At 31.7% G+C, this 19,004-nt stretch overlaps 1 protein-coding gene across 4 annotated transcripts in view; it reads left to right on the plus strand.

The window, feature by feature from the left end:
- Window positions 1-19,004, plus strand: part of LOC118184012 (uncharacterized) — a 62,839-nt gene that overhangs the window by 18,214 nt on the left and 25,621 nt on the right. For 3 of the 4 annotated variants that reach the window (XM_085811250.1, XM_085811252.1, XM_085811254.1), the window contains 4 exons: window positions 3,805-4,017; window positions 8,140-8,378; window positions 11,924-12,144; window positions 12,269-12,355. In XM_085811250.1, coding sequence (XP_085667376.1) covers window positions 3,805-4,017; window positions 8,140-8,378; window positions 11,924-12,144; window positions 12,269-12,355 — 760 coding nt within the window. The remainder of the gene's footprint in view (window positions 1-3,804; window positions 4,018-8,139; window positions 8,379-11,923; window positions 12,145-12,268; window positions 12,356-19,004) is intronic. The other variant, XM_085811251.1, reaches the window with a different exon arrangement.

Consider the following 19,004-nt stretch of genomic DNA (forward strand, 5'->3'; position numbering starts at 1 on the left):
CAGTATAAATCGTAAATACTCTTCCTTCTAGATAATGCTTAAAGTGTCTAACTGAAAGATGTATGCTTAATAGTTCTCTATCATAGGTCTATATTTTTGCTGGGTATCATTTAATTTTTTAGAAAAAAAATGCTATTGGTTTCCATGAGGAGTTTTCATATTGTTGCAACACTGAGCCAATCGCCGTATCTGATCTGTAAATAACGCCAGAGGTAGTTCAGAATTGGGAAAAGACAACAGTGCCGTGTTCACCAGGTCATTCTTGCACTTTTGAAACTGTTTTTCAGCTTCTTCAGTCCATTCGATTTTACGTTTGTACTCCCTTAAGATACACATGTGACAATGCTTGATTCTTCGCTGCATCTTTTATGTAACAACAATAAAAGTTAAGTATTCCAAGAAAAGTTCTAAGTTCATGAATTGTTTCTGGTCATTTATAGTTAGTAGTAGCTTGAACTATTTCTGGCAAAGAATAGGAACCCTTAGGTGTAGTTAGGTAGCCTAGAAACTCGATTTTTCGAGCAGCAACTACAGATTTTGAAACATTAATTCTTACCCAAATGTATTTAATCTCGCAAAAACTAATTTAAGGTGATTTTCGTGTTCTTCATGGGTACTGGATGCAATGAGTATATCGTCTAAATAGGGAAAAATGAATTCTAATCCTCTAAAGACTTCATGAATAAATCGTTGGAATGTTGCAGGAACATTTTTTAAACCGAAACTCATTACATTAAATTCGTATAAACCGAAAGGAGTGATGATAGCCATTTTACATTTGTCTTCTTCTGCAGTGGGAATTTGAAAGTAAACTTTGAATAGATCAATTAAAAAAAAAATTGTACCTCTTAAAATATGATGAAAATCTTCAATGCGAGGTATCAATCAGGTATTGTCTGTGCATTCAATCGTCGGTAGTCCCCGCAAGGACAATATGAACCATCCTTTTTTGTAACAAGGGGCTTGACTGCTGGGAGTATGATGGACAAATTATTCCATTGTCAAGCATAAATTTAAATTCCTCTTTAGCTATAGCTAAGCGTTTTGGATCGAGCTCTCGTGCCTTTGAATAAATGGGTTGACCATCGTCGTAATAAAATGTGTAACACCATGTTTAATTTGTGTAGGAAAAAAATTAGGTTTAGAAATTTCGGGATATTTCAACAGTAAATCGAAAATTTTTATGGATTTATTTAATGTGGTTACTGAGTAATCACTGGAAATAGCAGCGACATCACACGGGACACAAAGCTGTGTTACGCCATCAATTAATTTTTTCTTATTTATATTGATAAGCAGTTTATACTTGTGAAGAAAGTCAGCTCCTAAAATACCTTTTGTGACATCAGCAATTATGAATGGAAACTGAAAATCACGACGTAATACCAAATCAAGAGTTAGCGTTTTTATGCCATAAGTAGAAATATCAGTGCCATTAGCTGCATACAGTTTGCATTCAGTTTTACATTTATTCTGTAAAGTAGCAGGAATTATGCTTACTTCAGCTCCGCTATCAATAAGAAAGTGCAAATTTGATCTTCGGTCACAAACAAATAAATGAAATTTGCGACAATCCTTCATAAGCGTTTGCCGCTGAACCTACTGCAGATTTGAGTTTTCCTGGCTTTTAGAATCGTTGTTTACCCAAGTACACGGAGGCCGGCATTTCTCTGGAACACATTTTGCTCCAAATCGAAAGTGATAGAAACAAAATTTGCCAGCAGGGTCATATCATTTATGAGATCAGCTTTGAGATTGTGAATGTGAATTACGTAAATCTGAGTCCCTGCGTCTTGAGCGAATGGTTATTTGATCAATTTTCTGTTCAAGAGAGGTAATTCATTGCAACAAATCATTTGCGGGAACGGAAGGAGCATTAGCACTAAATACTTCTGGTTTCTGATTCATATCACTAAATTTATCTGCCATAGACGCTAACTTGGTTACATCTTCATCACTAACTAATAATATATTTTTTATTCAGGTAGCTTCTCCAGCCATAAAGTTTTGATTAGATTTTCAGACACATCTGTAGTAGCAACTGATCTCAGCTTCTGCAAAAGTTGGCTCTGTTTCATGTCTCCAAGCTTGATACCAGTAATCAAACATTTAATCATCTGTACATTTTCACTTTCCTTGGATAAATGTAACAACCTAATTTTAGCATTCAAATATTTTGTGGCACTATCGTTCATTACAATGTCCCAAATATTTTCGACGAACTTACGTTCAAGCTGTGAAACTAAATAATTAAATTTCGTTTCTTCTGAAACGATATTACTAATTCTGAACTGAGCTTCAACTTGAAAAAACCATATTTCCGGTTTATCAGTCTAAAAAGGAGGTATTTTTACACTCACCTTATGAAGGTCCGGTGACTGCATTGTATCTTTCATAGCAATTTCAGAAGAGTCATTTGTTGACATTTTGAAAATTAATCAGGGTCACCACGATGTGGCCTTGGCTACTAATGTTCAAAACTAAATTATGATTAGGAACAGCATGTATTATAAACAAATAGCTAAGTTTATTGCTTTTTATTTTCCAGCTATGGAAATGCGACGCTACTAGAATAGCAACATTTTGAAACCAAAACCAAGCAATCATGAATCAGAACTAGTTGCCATTCAGCATAAAGAAATTTAAATATAAATATGAAGTACTTGTTGCCATTCAGCATAAAAGAAATATAAATATTAAAAAAATATTAAAGTTAATTTTGTAAAATAATTAAACACATGAACAGATATATGAAATAAAAAATAATTATTTCTCATGCAATAACTAGGCCGCTACAGTTATATCAATTTGTCTCAAATTTAATACACAAACTTGGCTATTTAAGAGAAATAATCTCGTTTCCCAAATTAGAATATTTTAAAGTTTGTTGTCATTCAGCAAAGCGTAAAATGTTTAATTTTCATGTATTAACATGCACTTATTAACATATGCATTGCTGCATATGTTATTGCGTTTTCTTTGCTTTTTGAACCTGAATTTAGAATAATTGTTACAAAGCATTACATTTGCAATTAAATCATTTATGCCACAAAAACGAAAATCTGTTGTTTGATCTACATCTGAAGCATGAAAGAAAAAGGCATAAACAAGTGGGCAATGGGAAGCAAGACTGAAAAACATTAAGAATGCACTATTGAAGTCTGTTCATATAAACCAAATGAGCAATGGGAAGCGTTGAAGTACACACTGCTCAAGTCCTTTCCTCTGAAACAGACGAGCAACACGTAGCAGGATTGGAAAATGTTCAAGTATACGTTGCTCGAGCCCATTTGTCTGAAGCAGATGAGCAGCAGGAAGCAAGACTGGAAAACATTTGAGTATGGACTGTTCGATCTGGACAAACACTGCACACTGATTTAAATCTTGGTGCATTCCATTACAATGCTTACAGTCTTTATTCAAGTGTGGTCATTGGAAAGATGGATAAATCATGCATATATTGCAGAGCCCTTAAATTTAAGAATGAAGCACTAGAAATTTGCTGTGCAGGTAGAAAAGAGAAGTTGCCATAATTAAATTCACCTCCCAAACCATCAACCTTGGTATTAGGTGACATGAGCTTATCGAAACATGCAAAATACACATAAAGAAAAAAAAAATTTGTAGCAGAATTAAAACTCAAACATTTTCTTAAGCAGCATTGCAACACATGCTGGGTAGCAGCTAGTGTCTTATAAATGAATGTAGTTCAAATGCATTGTTTTATATTATTTTATGTATTATGTTTGCATATTTTATTAAATTTAACAAGCTATGAAATTTTTAAATGATTTCCCCCCCTAGCTTCAAGATCAAATGGAAGCTCTTGAGTGTACTTTATCCCTTAGTGCAGAAGATGTACAAAAAAGAATTAATTTTAGCAAGACTATAGAAAATCTTCTGAAGCCTTTTTTTGGAGAAATTAAAATACAGATATTTGGTTCAACAATGAATGGTTTTGGATTTAAGGGGTGTGATATTGATATGTCTTTTGAAACTGCTCGAGAAAATGAAGAGGTAAGAATAGTTTGGTACTTTGGTGTTACAGCAACCACCTTGGTGGTAGAAGTCATCAGATTTGTAGAAGTTGCCAAACTGTGGCAACCAGGCGCTTAACAATTCTTTAGGTAAACATATTGATAACTGTAAGTCTGAATGAGTGAGGTTGCCATTTTTGTACATGATGTTTTGGTTGTATTAGAAGCTTTTAAGGCAAATGTTTGTGAGATTTGCCTGCAAACGAAAAAAGTTCTGTGAAATTTTTGCAGAAATATAATATTTTGCCACAAACGCAGGAACGTTCAGGTTCATATTTGATGATGTTGAATTTTGGAAATGCGACAAAAAAAATTGTAATAAATATTTCAGCATTCGAAGCAGTAATTGTTTCAAGAATAGTCGTCTGTCATTTATTACAGCAGTTAGATTTATATATCGGAGTAAAGAACTAACGAGTGTTTAATTTTGCTTGGAAAAGTTAGAAATGGGCGATTAAGATTGTGGTAGACATTTGGAAAATAGGTAGAACAAAGGAGAAACAAAAGCCTATTTGTAAGTAGTTTTATTGGAATAAATATTGAACTAAAATTAAAATGTGTACCTAATAACATGTATTAGGTGAAATAAATAACTTTCTTCGGTTTGAAATAGCTATTCTTTTTCTTCTTAAAAAAAATCACCAAATTGTACCAAGGTGGTTGTGATAATACCAAAGTACCAATATTTTTAAAGAATTATTTTTATAATTCATTTCCAAGTACTTTTTGAATAGCCAATACTGTAGATTACATAAATAATTTTTAATAAGTATGATCAAATTGCTTGAATGTACTTTTTATCAGATCAGAAGAAATGAGAATGATTAAGAAACATTGATTAATGGATATAATACAATACAGATAATACACATAATACAATATTTATTTTAAAATACAAAAAATTTTAATTTAATATTATAAAGAAAACTATAATTGTTTTACAGTGTAGAGTCTAAAATCTGGACTCGTTGGGACTTCAGTGATACCAGATTTGGGATTTTTTTTCAAATATTGGATCATTATAAATCTAGGAAGATAACATGTAGAAATTATAAAATAAAAAATAAGTAGTTGTAGTTTATGAAATAATGAAGTATTTATGACTTTAAGGAAATCAAAATATAAAAAAAATTGTTTAAGTTGTTCTGCTTTTTGTACTAATACTTTCTCTTTAATTCTATCGATAGACATAATTTCTTGTCCAGTTACAGAGTCCCATTCTTCAATTACATTAATGTGCAATTTTTATTTACCTGTAAGATTTTAAGTAGCAGAGTCCTGTTCATTCTGATTTTTTTTGGTTCATATTACATATTTATTATTTAATTTCAAGAAAATGTATGTGGTTAAGATATAATGACACTACAATGCTTTATTGCTAAGCAGTTACCACTGTATACATTAATGAAGAAGTTATAATTTAATCTCATTTAGGTGAAATTAGTGAGAGTTAGCTAAGAATTCATACTTCTACAGGAAGGATCTGAATGTCTGTCTTTGTGTACAAATAATAATGACTATCCAATTGATTTATGAGTCATTATATCTGCAAGCTGCAGTTTATTTTCATTAAATAGATTATTAGTCATTACTAATAGTTTGTGATTTTTTATTTTAATAAAACTCCAAATATTGTGATTACCTTCGAAACTAGTCCTGCAAATTTATGAATATTACACTGATTCTTGTTGCTTTAACTCCTCCAGTTATTAAAATAAAAGGCCAGATAACTGGGTTTATTTTTGTTGCATATGCCAGATTTTTCCTTGTGTGTATTATGATGCAAGTGAGCATAATTTTTTAATCACATTTCAATCCAACTAAAATTATACAGTTAAATAAATATTTTTGTTTTTAAAAGACACACCTTTTCTTGGGGTGGGATTATGCCATAAGATAGTTATTTATTTTAAACCAAATGCATTATATGATTAAAAAAAAAATGGTACTCTCTTTGAAAAGCTGCTGACAATTTGCCCCCCCCCCCCAAAAAAAAAAATAAGAAAAGAAAACTTGAACCTAAAACTAGCATGTAAAGAAATTAAGGATAAACTTAATTTAACAGAGCTTAGAAAGAACAGGAAATGATTCCTTGGTTTTCTGAAGCTAAAACTATTGGAATTTTACTTTATCTGCATGGTTTTTTTTTAATGTTCTAAATATTACTGAACTTTGTTTTATATGAGATCATTTCATATATGCTGCATATGCAATGCGGTATCTACAAATGTCAAAATCTTGTAAGAGCATCCAGTATTAAGATGTATTGTGCAGTATATTCTGGTATCCTCTTTTAACTTCAATCTATAAATCCAGTAAATTCATCCATCATAAATTTAAGCCCTAATAGTGGCCAAATGGTTAAGAGCACTTAATACTAGTAGTTCGAACCCAAGTAAATGAGCTGGCTGTATGGTTGGTTTCCCCCATGTGTAACAGGAATATGACTATTTCTTAGAAAAATTGTCCCTGAAGGCATTCCTTACCTTAGAGAGATAGCCTTTGTGAGCTTTGCCATATTCGAATAACCTTAACCCATCCATGGATTAAGGCTGTTTATCTTATAGAAGGTATGGAATTAATGAGCTGGTATCTTGACCTTATAGCTTTGTATTTAAAGTGTTTAATTTCTTATATTTCTGTTCTTACTACAGTAGAACTTTGTATCTTGAGCACCTTCATTTATGAGTATTTTGCAACACAAACAGAAATTTGAAGTAAGTTTCAGCTTGATAAACAAGCAATGCCTTGCAATACAATATGTATACACTTTGCCACTTTATAAAATTGCCAGTTGTGTCTTTGGATGAAGACCATGGGATTGTAGATAAATTGGAAGACATTCAAAAGCTCGCAGTGAAACATGGTCAAAAAGTAAATGCCATCAAAGTGATGGATCTACAGCAGCAGTTGCAAGGAGATCTCATCTGAGGAGGAGAAGAAAAATTCGGAGGAATCCATCACTTCAAATGAGATTAGAAAGGTATGTAAAATATGAAAAGGAGAGTAACATTTTCTAAAAAATGCTGTGCATACACATGAATAAGGACATAGTAATGTGAGCAGTGAATCTGTTTAACAACAGGACTATGCCATACTTTTTCAGAATCATGAAAAGAAGATGAAAGCAACTGTTAGTTTGTAAGTTCCTTGTTAAAGTTACACAGAAAGAAGAAGAATCCGGTAAGCTTAACAGATAGCAGTGATTCCGTTAGTTAAGTGTGGTTCTTTTCAAAAACATAGTGCAAGCTACTTTGTTTTATGTATTTTTATTTTATATTTAGCAGTATCATTTCATAGGAATATTTTCAGTTGTGGAAGGGGTCATATGAGTTTCCATTATTTTTCTTTTTTTATGGAAAATTTACTTTGATATATGTTTGCTTTGAATTACAAGCACACTTTTGAAATTAATTATACTTGCAAACCAAGGTACTACCATATATTGAGATGTTTAAATACCTACATCAAAATATTATTCTTTTATTTTATGAATGCTTTTAAAGTACTAATACATGTTCATAACAAAATCAAATTTTGATATTTTCTGTTAACAAGACACCCAAGGAGGTAGACCATTTGGCCACCCTCCTGAGATATTCTTTCTCAAAAATGTGGCTGAACTACACAGTTAATGTGGTGGAACTATACCTGCACAGCCTATGGTGCAATTCTGGTGTTCCACCCAGTTATACTTGTACCAACAAGACACCAGTCACCAAATGTGTGCCAAAGCACCATATGGAGTAGCATGTTTACAGCCCATCATGAATAGCTGGTAATGTGCATGATGTTTAATGTGTATAATGCCAAGACTGTGTGTGTTGCCTCATTGTCAGAGAATTTAGAAATTTGGCAACTTTACCATTGCACACCTTAAACATTGTGTATATTATACATGTGTATTGTTATATGATACGTTATTGTTATTACAAGCTAATTTTTCTTTTCTATGAAGTTTTACATATTCTTAGGGTTGCTGCCATCTAATTAGATTTCATGCCAACCTTTATGTTTGGCATTAAGTACACATTATTAACAGAAAAGCAGCAAAATTTATGTTTTTGAAGAATATTTTCATGATTGTATTTTCTTTTTCTAGATTAAATATTTGGAAAGTCCAGATGTTCCCTTAGTAAGTGAAGTATTAAGTGGAAAAGTTTCACCTTCTGAAATTTCTCAATTGCCTTCGAGAGAGCAGTTGCTTTTCATTCACTCTGTGCTATTAGAATATTATAAGGAATCCGAAGAACCTGCAATTTTTATAAATGCATATGTTCCTTTGGTGAGATTTCATCATGATAAGTTTAATTTAAAATGTGATCTTACATGTAGAAATAGGTGAGTTTAATTGTGTGTTTGGTATTGATTTTAATTCAAATTCATGTACTTTTCTTATTCTTTATACATGTATGTGTAGTAAACTTTATTATTTATTTTTGTCATTTGAACTAATAAAGATTTACCTCTATATAAAACAATAGGGAAATTAAGGTTGGAAACTACAGGTAACCCTCAAAGAAAATGACTAATTGGTTCCGTGTCCTTTGAAACCATGTTGTTTAAGACTCAAAAAAAAAAAAAAAAAAAAAAAAAAAAGAGGGGGGGGGCATTTCATTTTGAGTGTGAAAATACATTTAAATTTTTTTGTTAAATATAAAATTAAAAATTTTTTTTTGAATTCTTATTAGTAAACACTTTTAAGAAATCTTGAATTACTTAATTCAAATTAATTTTTTATTTAGTTTTGCAAAAATGTGCTATCTTAAATTTTTATCTTCAAAGTAAAAGAAAATAAAACATTTTTGCAGTGCATCACTTTTTTGAATTAAAATTACCTTACCATGCCATCTAGTCCTTATCAATGGAATCATCTAGGAAGGTTGTGATTCTAGTATATTTCTTGTAGGATGCCGAATATCCACGTTGCTTGGTTTGTCTTCATCTGAATATCTAGCAGTACTACATGATGGGTCATTCCTGTGTTGCAATTTCTCTAAATAATTTTTAATACAGTTCTTGAATTGTGCTGTGAATGTTGTTTGCTGTATTCTGTAAAGGTCCCTTTTTTTTTTTAAGAACATCTCCAGTTTGCCAGATGTAATGCATAATGTACATCATCAACAGAAACAATTTTTGGTTAGATACATTTTCATAATTTTCTTCAGCTTCTTTAGTCACTGAATTTGAATTGGATTCTTTTAGAAGCCTTCAGCTTCTTCATCCAATGTTTTTTTCTAAAAATAATTCGTCAACATCTTCAGCAGACATGTCATCAAACCCTCTACCACATAGTGAACATGCAGCATTAATTACCTGATTGTATTCGGTGTGCTTACGTGGAATACTGGAGTCTTCATATGTAGAGTCATTAGGATTTTTTTAGAGGCAGAAAAGATGAAAAATAGCAACCGCCTTCGCCGGGAATCGAACCACGTACCTCTGGAATACCGGCCCAGCGTGCTGAACCACTATACCACGAAGGACGCTAGGAAAGTGGGAGAAATACCTTATACATAAATCAAGTCCAGTAAAAGAACTTTCTGACTTGCATTCAGTGTCGAAGCTTTCAGATCATGTATAGATGAAGCTACAGTATTTAATGTGGTCCAAGATTGAAAATTCCTTCCAGACTTGGGTTAGTGCCGCATTTTCTGCAGCTTCTAAATTATCCAAAATAGACGGAAAAGACATTCATATGTAATATGCCTTAAATGTTGATATTACACCTTTATCCAGTGGCTGGATTAGTAATGTAGTATTTGGTTACATTTGGATATTATAACTCCTCTAAATGTCAGGGGCATTAGTAGTAATACTTTGAAACTAAAGTTTTTTTTTTAAATACCTTTCTACTTCAGGTACAAAACAGTTGCAAAACCAGTCTGCAAACATAGAGGAAGTCATCCGAACTCTATTGTTTGGCTCACCAATAAATCGGTAGCAGCTCTTTATCTAAGTTTTTCAGTGAGCGAGGATTCATTGATTTGTTTATAAATAATGGTTTCATGCATCAATCTCCTGACGCATAAGAGAAAATGATACTTTCCTTAGCAATTTTGAATCCTGGCATAGAATTCTAGTTTTATATATATATTCTAGTTTTATATATATGCAGGAGATGGCAGTTTTTTTTTTCAATTTAAACCAATCTCATCAACATTAAAAATTTGGTCCGCTGCATAACATTTATCTTTAACAATTTTCTGCAACTCTGTTGTAGATTGATGAGCAGCCTCTATATCTGCAGAAGCATTTTCTCCATGGAGCCCGATATTTTGTAGGGAATACCTTGCTTTAAAACTTTCCATCCAGCCTTTTACTTGCACAAAATGATTGTGATTGATGTTCTGTTGTAGTTTTCTGGCCTGCTTGTAAATGCATATATATCTTAAGCACTTTTTGTTTGATAATGTTTCCACTCAAAGGCACTCTTTTATTACAAAATCATCAATCCATATTGACAGCACTTTCTCTGTATTCATAATATTTGCATTTGTTTAACAACTAAAGGTACTATTGATGCTTACACTCTTATTTCTTCTTCATTCTTTTTTATTGTACCAATAGTGGCCTCATTCAAGTTCTCTGTCTTTGTAACAACTGATAATTTTTTTCCTTTCTTTAGTCGGTCCAAAATTTTTACATAAGTTTCAAGTGTACACCTTTTTCAAACTATCTTTTTATTTTTTACAGAATTTTGTAAATTAAGGATTTTAAAAAAAAAAAAAAAAAAAAAAAAAAAAAAAACTAGAAATCAATTGATCAAACACTTGTAAAAAACTTGATTGAAAATATTAAAAATTTGAAACTCAGAATCTCCTCCACTTTGTACATACTGAAATGAGTTCGGGCAAGGTCACATAGATATTTCTTATCAGATTTCACCCTTAAACATCATTCAGTAGTTTCTGGAAAAGGAGACTCTTACAATGGACTTGGAATGCACCCCCGAAACTTTTTAGTGCCAGAGTGGAAATCATTCTTCCCTATTCAGCAGAGGAAGCGACCTCATGGGAAAGAGTTGATGTTTGGACAGGTAAAATTACTTGAAAATTGTGTAGTTTGAAACTGTGTAATTTGGGGGGAGGTATTCATGTTCTTCGAAACTCGTGAGCAAATTACTTTCATTAAAAATAAGTGTTATTAAACATTAAGGTGAAAGCAACTTTTTTTTACTGAAGTGACTAATTTAATAGCAAAATAACTTTTTATTTTAAATAGCATAATAAAGCTAAATGCTATTCAGAACTAAATATTTAGTACTATACTTGTGAAAGTAAATAAAAATATCAGTACAGAACAATTTATATTGAAGGATTTATGTATCCATGTACATTGTTGTTAATTTTAAATCTCCAAACTCAGCCCAAAGATATTCATGATAAGAGGTAGTTAACTCAATCATTTTAACATGAAAGATTAAAGTCAAGAAATGAAAGGATAATTTAAAGCTTTTTCTGCCTGCTCCCTGACTTTTTTAATGATTTAAGTGTGTAACTAATTATTTACATTTAGCTCACTATCATATTTAGCATATTAGTCATTATCGGAGGTAGCTAAGTTTTGTTTTACTAATCTTAAATAATGTAATAACAAATTATTCAACAGATTTGACAGTCACATTAAGATTCTTTACAAGGGAAAAAATACATTCATTGCAACAAAAGCAAACACTAATGATCATCTGCTGTGTGCGTGCATATACCCGAGTTGTCAAATAAATACATTTGTGTGACAGAGTGCCTATTTTGGTGACATAGAGTGTTACTTCATCAATACTTTTCAGGGAAGTGCAGAATATCAGAAAGTACTGCTTTTTCTTATAAAAGTTTTGCATAATATTTTTTTAACTAAAAAAAAATGTCTTTCTGTTTCAATTTTAGAGTTGCCTTTGCAAACACCAAATTGATGTACCTGTTTGCAAATCTTGATAAGCGTGTTAAACCTTTGATGATGACAATACGTTATTGGGCAAAGCATGCAGAAGTGATTGGAAAGGGTCTGTTGTTTAACACATACACAATATCTCTGATGGTTATTTATTTCCTGCAGACACGAAATCCACCTATTCTTCCCAGTGCTGAATATATTGTATCTTTATCAAGTATGTCTGTATGTAACATAATAAAATTTAAATGCTAGTTAATATTTTTTTTCATTGTAAACTACTGGTTGTATTTCATTTATTTTTATGCAAAATGTAAGCTCTCTCTTTTATTATTATTTAGATAGCTTAAAAATTGATGATATGAATGATAAAAGTTTCCTGATCATCAGAAATCAAATTCCAGCATCTAAAAATAATCAAAGTTTAGGTATGTGTAAATTTTTTTTCTTTATGTTCTTAAAAATGTATTTACTTATGCTACATTTTATAATTATCCTGCATTTAAATTTTACTGCTTATCAAAATCTGAGAATAAATATTTGTAATTTCCTGCAAGAAAGGGGTTTTCATGAAAGAGTGTGTTTATCATTTACCATTTTTTTTAAATATTCTAAGCCGGTACTTCCCTTCCTTTAAATATTATTAATCATGAATGTGAACCTACTGTGTTTTTATACCAAGAAATAGACCCATTGTTTGTAAGATTTTCATCATATCATTTCAGTTGTAATCATTCTGTTTTTATATACAAGAAAAGTCATTCCAAATTTTGATAGCTTTCTTTAAGATATTGTTATAGTCTTTGTATTTAGTTGTCTATTTTTAATAAAATTGTAATTAAAATTGTTTTATTTCCCTGTGCAATGCAGTGCGTTCATTCTGTTTTTATGTGCAAGAAAAGTCATTCCAAATTTTGATAGCTTTCTTTAAGATATTGTTATAGACTTTGTATTTAGTTGTCTGTTTTTAGTAGAATTGTAATTAAAATTGTTTTTTTCCTCGTGCAATGCAGTGCGTGACAGCGGAAAAGTAAAAATATATGAGCACATGCATTTAACTTTTAATAAAAGTTTATCTCCGTAATTGGTATTTAATTTGAATAAATGTAATTAACTACAATGTTAACTGTAACCATAATTCTATGCTTTTTGCTTTCCAGAAATTGCTAGAGCTCTTCAATTTAAAATGTGCGGCTGATTTAAAAAGCTATAATATAAAAAGCTGATATAAAAAGCTATAAAAGCCAGAGAGAGAATATCTCATCTCAGTTGTTGTTTAGATAACTGTTGTTTGCTAATTGTAGCGAATTTGTGGTGAGATCAGATTAGCTTTCTCTGCGCTTTGGATTGCGTTCTATTTAATGTTTTAGTAGTTTAAAATTTAGCTACTGATTATATTGTGGGATATTGTGATTTTGTACGAATATCTTCAAGGAAAATCCCAGCATTTTTGTTATATTTCTTGTACTAAGAATAAATTTTGTTAACTTTTTATCAGACTTGTGCATTCAATTTACACTCAAGTGCCACTGAATTAGGGTTAGCTAATTAAGACACAATAACACGCCGAATAAAAAGCTTTCAAGTTCAGTAAAGTTTCAGATTCACAGAAAGAAATGATTAGGCATCTTATCGCTCATAATGTGAAATTCAATAATAAACCTTTGAAACCAAATCTAACTGCGAGAGAAAGAGCTACAATGCGCGAAATTCATTCTAACCTGGATATTATCATTTCAAAGGCCGACAAAGGTGGCCAGATAGTCGTCATGGATAAGAACACTTACATCGATGGTGTCACTAAACTCTTAAACGAAGGACCATATAATCCGATCCCTAAAGATCCTTCACCTTCGGACTTATCCAAAATAAAAACTGCGATCAAATCTTCGCAAATCATTTCAAGCAACTTAAAACATTCACTTATCCCATCTGTTGCGAATTGTGCCAGATTATATGCTCTTCAAAATTCATAAAAGTGGTATTCCTTTCCGCCCTATTGTATCAAATTTAGGTACTGCCTCGTATCCTTTAGCTAAATATTTAGTTTCTAGATTTTCCACTCTAATAGACAATTACATTTACACCATAAAAAATTCAATAGAGTTTGTAAAAAAGGTTAAAAACATTTCTCCTAGTAATTTACTCATGGTTTCTTTTGATGTAAAATCATTATTCACCAATGTCCCAGTGGAGGGTGCATTAAGATGTCTAGAAACCAGACTTTGCGAATTTCATTTCTCTTGCATCGAAATTGATGAGCTAATTTCTCTCACTCAACTCTGTTTGAAACAAACACATTTTGTTTTCCAAAATAAATATTACAAGCAAACTGAGGGATTAGCCATGGGAAGCCCCCTCAGTCCCATCCTGGCTGATATCTACATGCATTATTATGAATCAAAATTGTTTGAAACTTTAAACTTCCCGGCATGGTTCCGCTACGTAGACGATACTTTTACCCTGTTTGAAGGTAATAAAGATGATTTAAATAGAGTTCTTTCAACAATGAATTCTATTGATCCTGCTATTCAGTTCACTTTTGAACTTGAGACTTGCAATTCTCTTCCGTTTCTCGACATTCTGGTCACACGTAACACATCCAACTTCAATACTACAGTTTACCGTAAACCTTCATCGGTTTGCCTTCCACCACACTTTAAATCATGTCATCCGACTAAACAAAAGTTAGCTTCATTTTATTCCTATGTTTTCCGTGCTCTTCAAGTTTGCTCCTCCAAACTAGCCCTTGATGAAAAACTAAATTATTTAAAAGCAATAGCTATTGACAGGGGCTTTTCACCCAACATTATTAATCAAGCAGTTAAAAAATTCTCATCTCAACACACTAAAAGCCACACTCTTATTTTAGGAGATTATAAAAATTCTGTTGTCATTCCCTTCTTTCCATCAATTAGCTATAAAGTTGCACATATTTTGCAGAAATTTAACTTTCGGGTTGTTTATTCTCCCATCAATAAAATTCCAACTTCTATACTCAAGGACCCCATTCCGGATATGATTTCCTGGGGTATTTATAGGATTCCTTGCCAGTGTGGTTTAATTTACATTGGCCAAACTAAGAGAGCCTTAAAATTTCGCGTCAAGGAACATGAGACATATGTTAGAAAAAAGGAAACACAGAAGTCTTCTGTTGCTCAACATTGTTGGTCCGAAAATCACACTTTCAATTTTTCTGCTGCCAAAATTATTCAAAAAACAACTTCCATTGGAGAACTGGATTTTCTAGAGGCATTTCACATTCATAAAAATCTTTCTGTTCTAGTTAACGATCCTAATTCCAATCCAAATTTGCCTTCGGCTTTTAGAGAAATTATGTTTTAGTTCTGGTTTCGCCAACAGATGGCGCCACTTGCTTATTCTTGTCCAGGCTTTCTTATCTTATCTAATCATTATTTCCTATCTTGTTCATTTGCGGTTTTGCAGCTGAAGATGATGGTTCGGTAAAACCATCGAAACTAGTCCTGTGGAAGTTTTGTAGGTATAATGCTGATTTTTGTTGTTTGACTTCTGAATTAGGGTTAGCTAGTCAATAACTAGCGAGTTGGGCTTCCTCTGGCCTTTATAATGGCTGCCAAACAACGAAGCATAGATTAAAAAAATTTCTGGAAACATTTTATGGGAATGGCTTGCCAAACATCAGATAGAGCTGTCTATAATTTAGGAAGACTCGCTAGTGTTGTGTGATGAGGTTTTAAACCTTTATCCAAAACTTCCAAAAGATGCTTAGTAGAATTTAAGTCAGAACTTTTAAGTAGCCAGTTTATGACAGAGAAGTCAAAAGAACGCTCATCCAACCAGGCTGTAGCCAACCGAGAACTTGAGAAGTGCAGTTATCTTGCTGGGATACTCCATTTCCGTGTGAATGATAAGACAGCATAAATGGATAGAGATGATCGCCCAGCAACTCTACATACCGAATCATATTGACGAAGGTTGGTACAAGTACCAAAGATCCCAAACACTGCCAAGAGAAAACACCCCAGACCATGATTAAGCCATCATAGCTTTGTACAGTTCCAAACTGCCATACAGGATTCATGGCTTCATGAGTAAGATGTCATATTCTCAGCCTCCCATCGGTATTAATCGGTAGTCGGAATCGAGACTCATCACCCCTTGCTACTGATTTCAAGTCTATTCTCTGTATTGAGCATTCAGTACTGTCATGAATCTATGGCTTCCAAAGTCCATATGGTGAAGTGAGCATTGCACATCCATTTTTGCATTGCATATCCATTTTTTGACTATACAACTGTCGGCCTGATTCAGCTGGGTGGTAATTTGAGATAATGTTTGGCTTCATTGACTATGTACAATACGGCTGAGTCGTCTCACACCACTCTTGTTCTAGGTTAATTGTCCTTTGCAATTGCCTGATCGCTAGTTCTTTTTCCCACCATCCATGTATTCTCAGTATATGCTTGACTCTGTCGACCTTGAAAATTTTAGCTCGCTGAGGATTTTGGAAATTGAATGGTCCATATATCGAATGCCTACTATCTGTTTGTGATCGAAGCTGCCTAAATCAGAAGTTTTACCCATACTGGTAATTGAAAAGACTGATTAACAACAACCATAGTACTATCTATATGTGCACATACCACAACTTCCTTACATGAGCACAGATGCGGCGCAGCACTATAAAATTTGCATAGCTATGCCTATCCCTAATTCAGTGGCACTTCAGTGTATTACCAAACCATACGCAAGCAACAATATATAAAGTTGTCAGTAATTACAGAGGCATACTTTAGATTTAAAGTAAGGCTACTTTGATTCAATAAATCTTGTTCAATAAAATATTAACAAATATGTAAAACATAATTAGTAATAATGCTTTATTCCACTGTAAACAGTTTTGCCTTCAAAATGTTTTAAAATACAAATTGCTTTTTATAATGGCAATAAATACATATACCTAGCAGTGGTATATGTATATTTTATATATATATAAACTATTATGAAAAAGTTAAAAGAAAAGAGTTACTAAAAATGTAATAAAATCAAGTGCTTAAGATAGAAAATTTAGTTTTATAAAATAAAAAATATTTTACTATAAAGATTATACTATACTTGAAAGTTTAAGAAACATTTTAACTGAACTATTAGATTAAGAAAACAATAAGCAACTATATTAAGTATTTTGAAGTATTAGTTAAAGATTTCTATGAAAGCATGTAAGGCATTTTTTGTAAAGTTTTTAAAAACACTTAAAAAATCTGAAAATTAATTATTTATAATTTAATGCTTCAAATAGTCTCATAAAGGGGTAATTATTTATGTTTAATATTTTAAATAATTTCCCCCTGGCCTGTCTATTATTTTTGTCTAAACATTTAACTCTTTCAAAATGCATAATATAGTTACTAATTGTTTGTTTTCTTAATGTATTATTACAATTAAAATGTTTCTCCTAAACTTCCTGCATAGTATAATCTTTGGTAAAAATTATTTTAATTTTTTAAAATAAATATCATATTAGAATAGATAATTATGAAATGAAAATCCGTTTTAGTCAAATAATAGTTTTATTTTATATTTTTAAACAAATCAAAACTATTTTAATAATAAAGAAAATTAATTAGCAGCAAAATCTCACAGAAACAATCTTAACTCCTTGACATACAAATAAGAGATTGGGGAAAAACATGCAAAACAGGATCAAAGCATGACTGCAGTTAAAGAACGCAATAATATACTGCATGGCGTTTGCCAAAAAAGTTCTTGCCGTCTCAAAGATATCAAAGTCTACAATGACGTCTCGCAAACGTCGTTGTATGTCAAGGGTTTAATAAATGTATAGCTAACTCAAAAGATGGAAAAGTAATAAATGGATTTTCAAAACACATAATTAGAGCAGTTGTTTGTATGCTTTTGTTGAGGCAAAAGAATGTGTTATATTTTCAGGTCCATTTTACTTGCTTCTTCACATTTGATGACAAGAAGCGAAAGTCTAATTGTGTGTGTCCAGTCGTATTTCTCCTGTAATCTTTAATGATTTTTAGCGATCTTTCTAACAGGAATTGATGAATAAGAAAAGTATACATTTAACATTTTGCTTTATGTTAAATAGTATTTTTTACTTTCGTGTACGAAGTAAAGGAAGTATTGTAATACCAAAAAATTCTGGGTATCATATTTCAATGAAAATATCCATTTTGATGGCTATTGAATGCAACTTAATGATGCTTTTGTGTTACATCTGTATGTAAGGACAGAATAAAGGACTCTTTTTCTCCAAACGAATTATAAAATTGATTTAAAATGGATTCAGAACAGATTTTGGTTTGTGCTGTCTGTACATATGTATGTATGTATGTATGAATGTATCTCATGTAACTCAAAAACGAGTAGCCTCAGAACATTGAAATTTTGTATATAGGACTGCTATAACATGTAGTTGTGCACCTCCCTTTTTGGTAGCAATCGGCTGCACCACTCTTTTACTCGGCTCCGTGATCTTAGTTCTTTTTTTATATGTTGGCAAATTAAACATTTTCTGCTTTAAAAATGATTGAATTATGTTGTTCTTATTTTCCACTTAAGGTTTTTATGCCTTTAGTTAATCTATGTGCAATAGTTGTAGAATTATCAACGATTTAAATGTTGTTTAAGTGTGGCTAAGCCTAATTTTTGTTTACTATAGCAGCCATACTTGTTTTTAATTGCAATTCCTTACTAAATATAGTATTTCATCTCGTTGTACTCCGTCTTTGATATGATTTAAATCAAATTCCTCATCATTATAGATATCACGAATACACATCAAATAGTTTTCTGGTTGCAATTTTCTAATTTCGACAATGCGTAATTGATGCAAAAGCAAAGTTTAAAGTTGTAAAACTTTTAGCAAAAGTAGCAATAGAAGCTCTCTAAGGTTATGTACTGTGCAGACATTGAAGACAAAAATTTTAAACTTAACCAATTTATTAACAATATATAAAAATAAAAACACAATGAATAAATTTAATCAATATCAGAAATTTAAAGAGTATAACATAATCATTATCAAAATTACACTTAGTTGATAATCCATTAACCCCAAGGGTTTTC

This window comes from Stegodyphus dumicola, chromosome 2, assembly GCF_044657685.1.
Source record: "Stegodyphus dumicola isolate Sdum_Otavi_A_Nest chromosome 2, ASM4465768v1".
NCBI lineage: Eukaryota > Metazoa > Arthropoda > Arachnida > Araneae > Eresidae > Stegodyphus > Stegodyphus dumicola.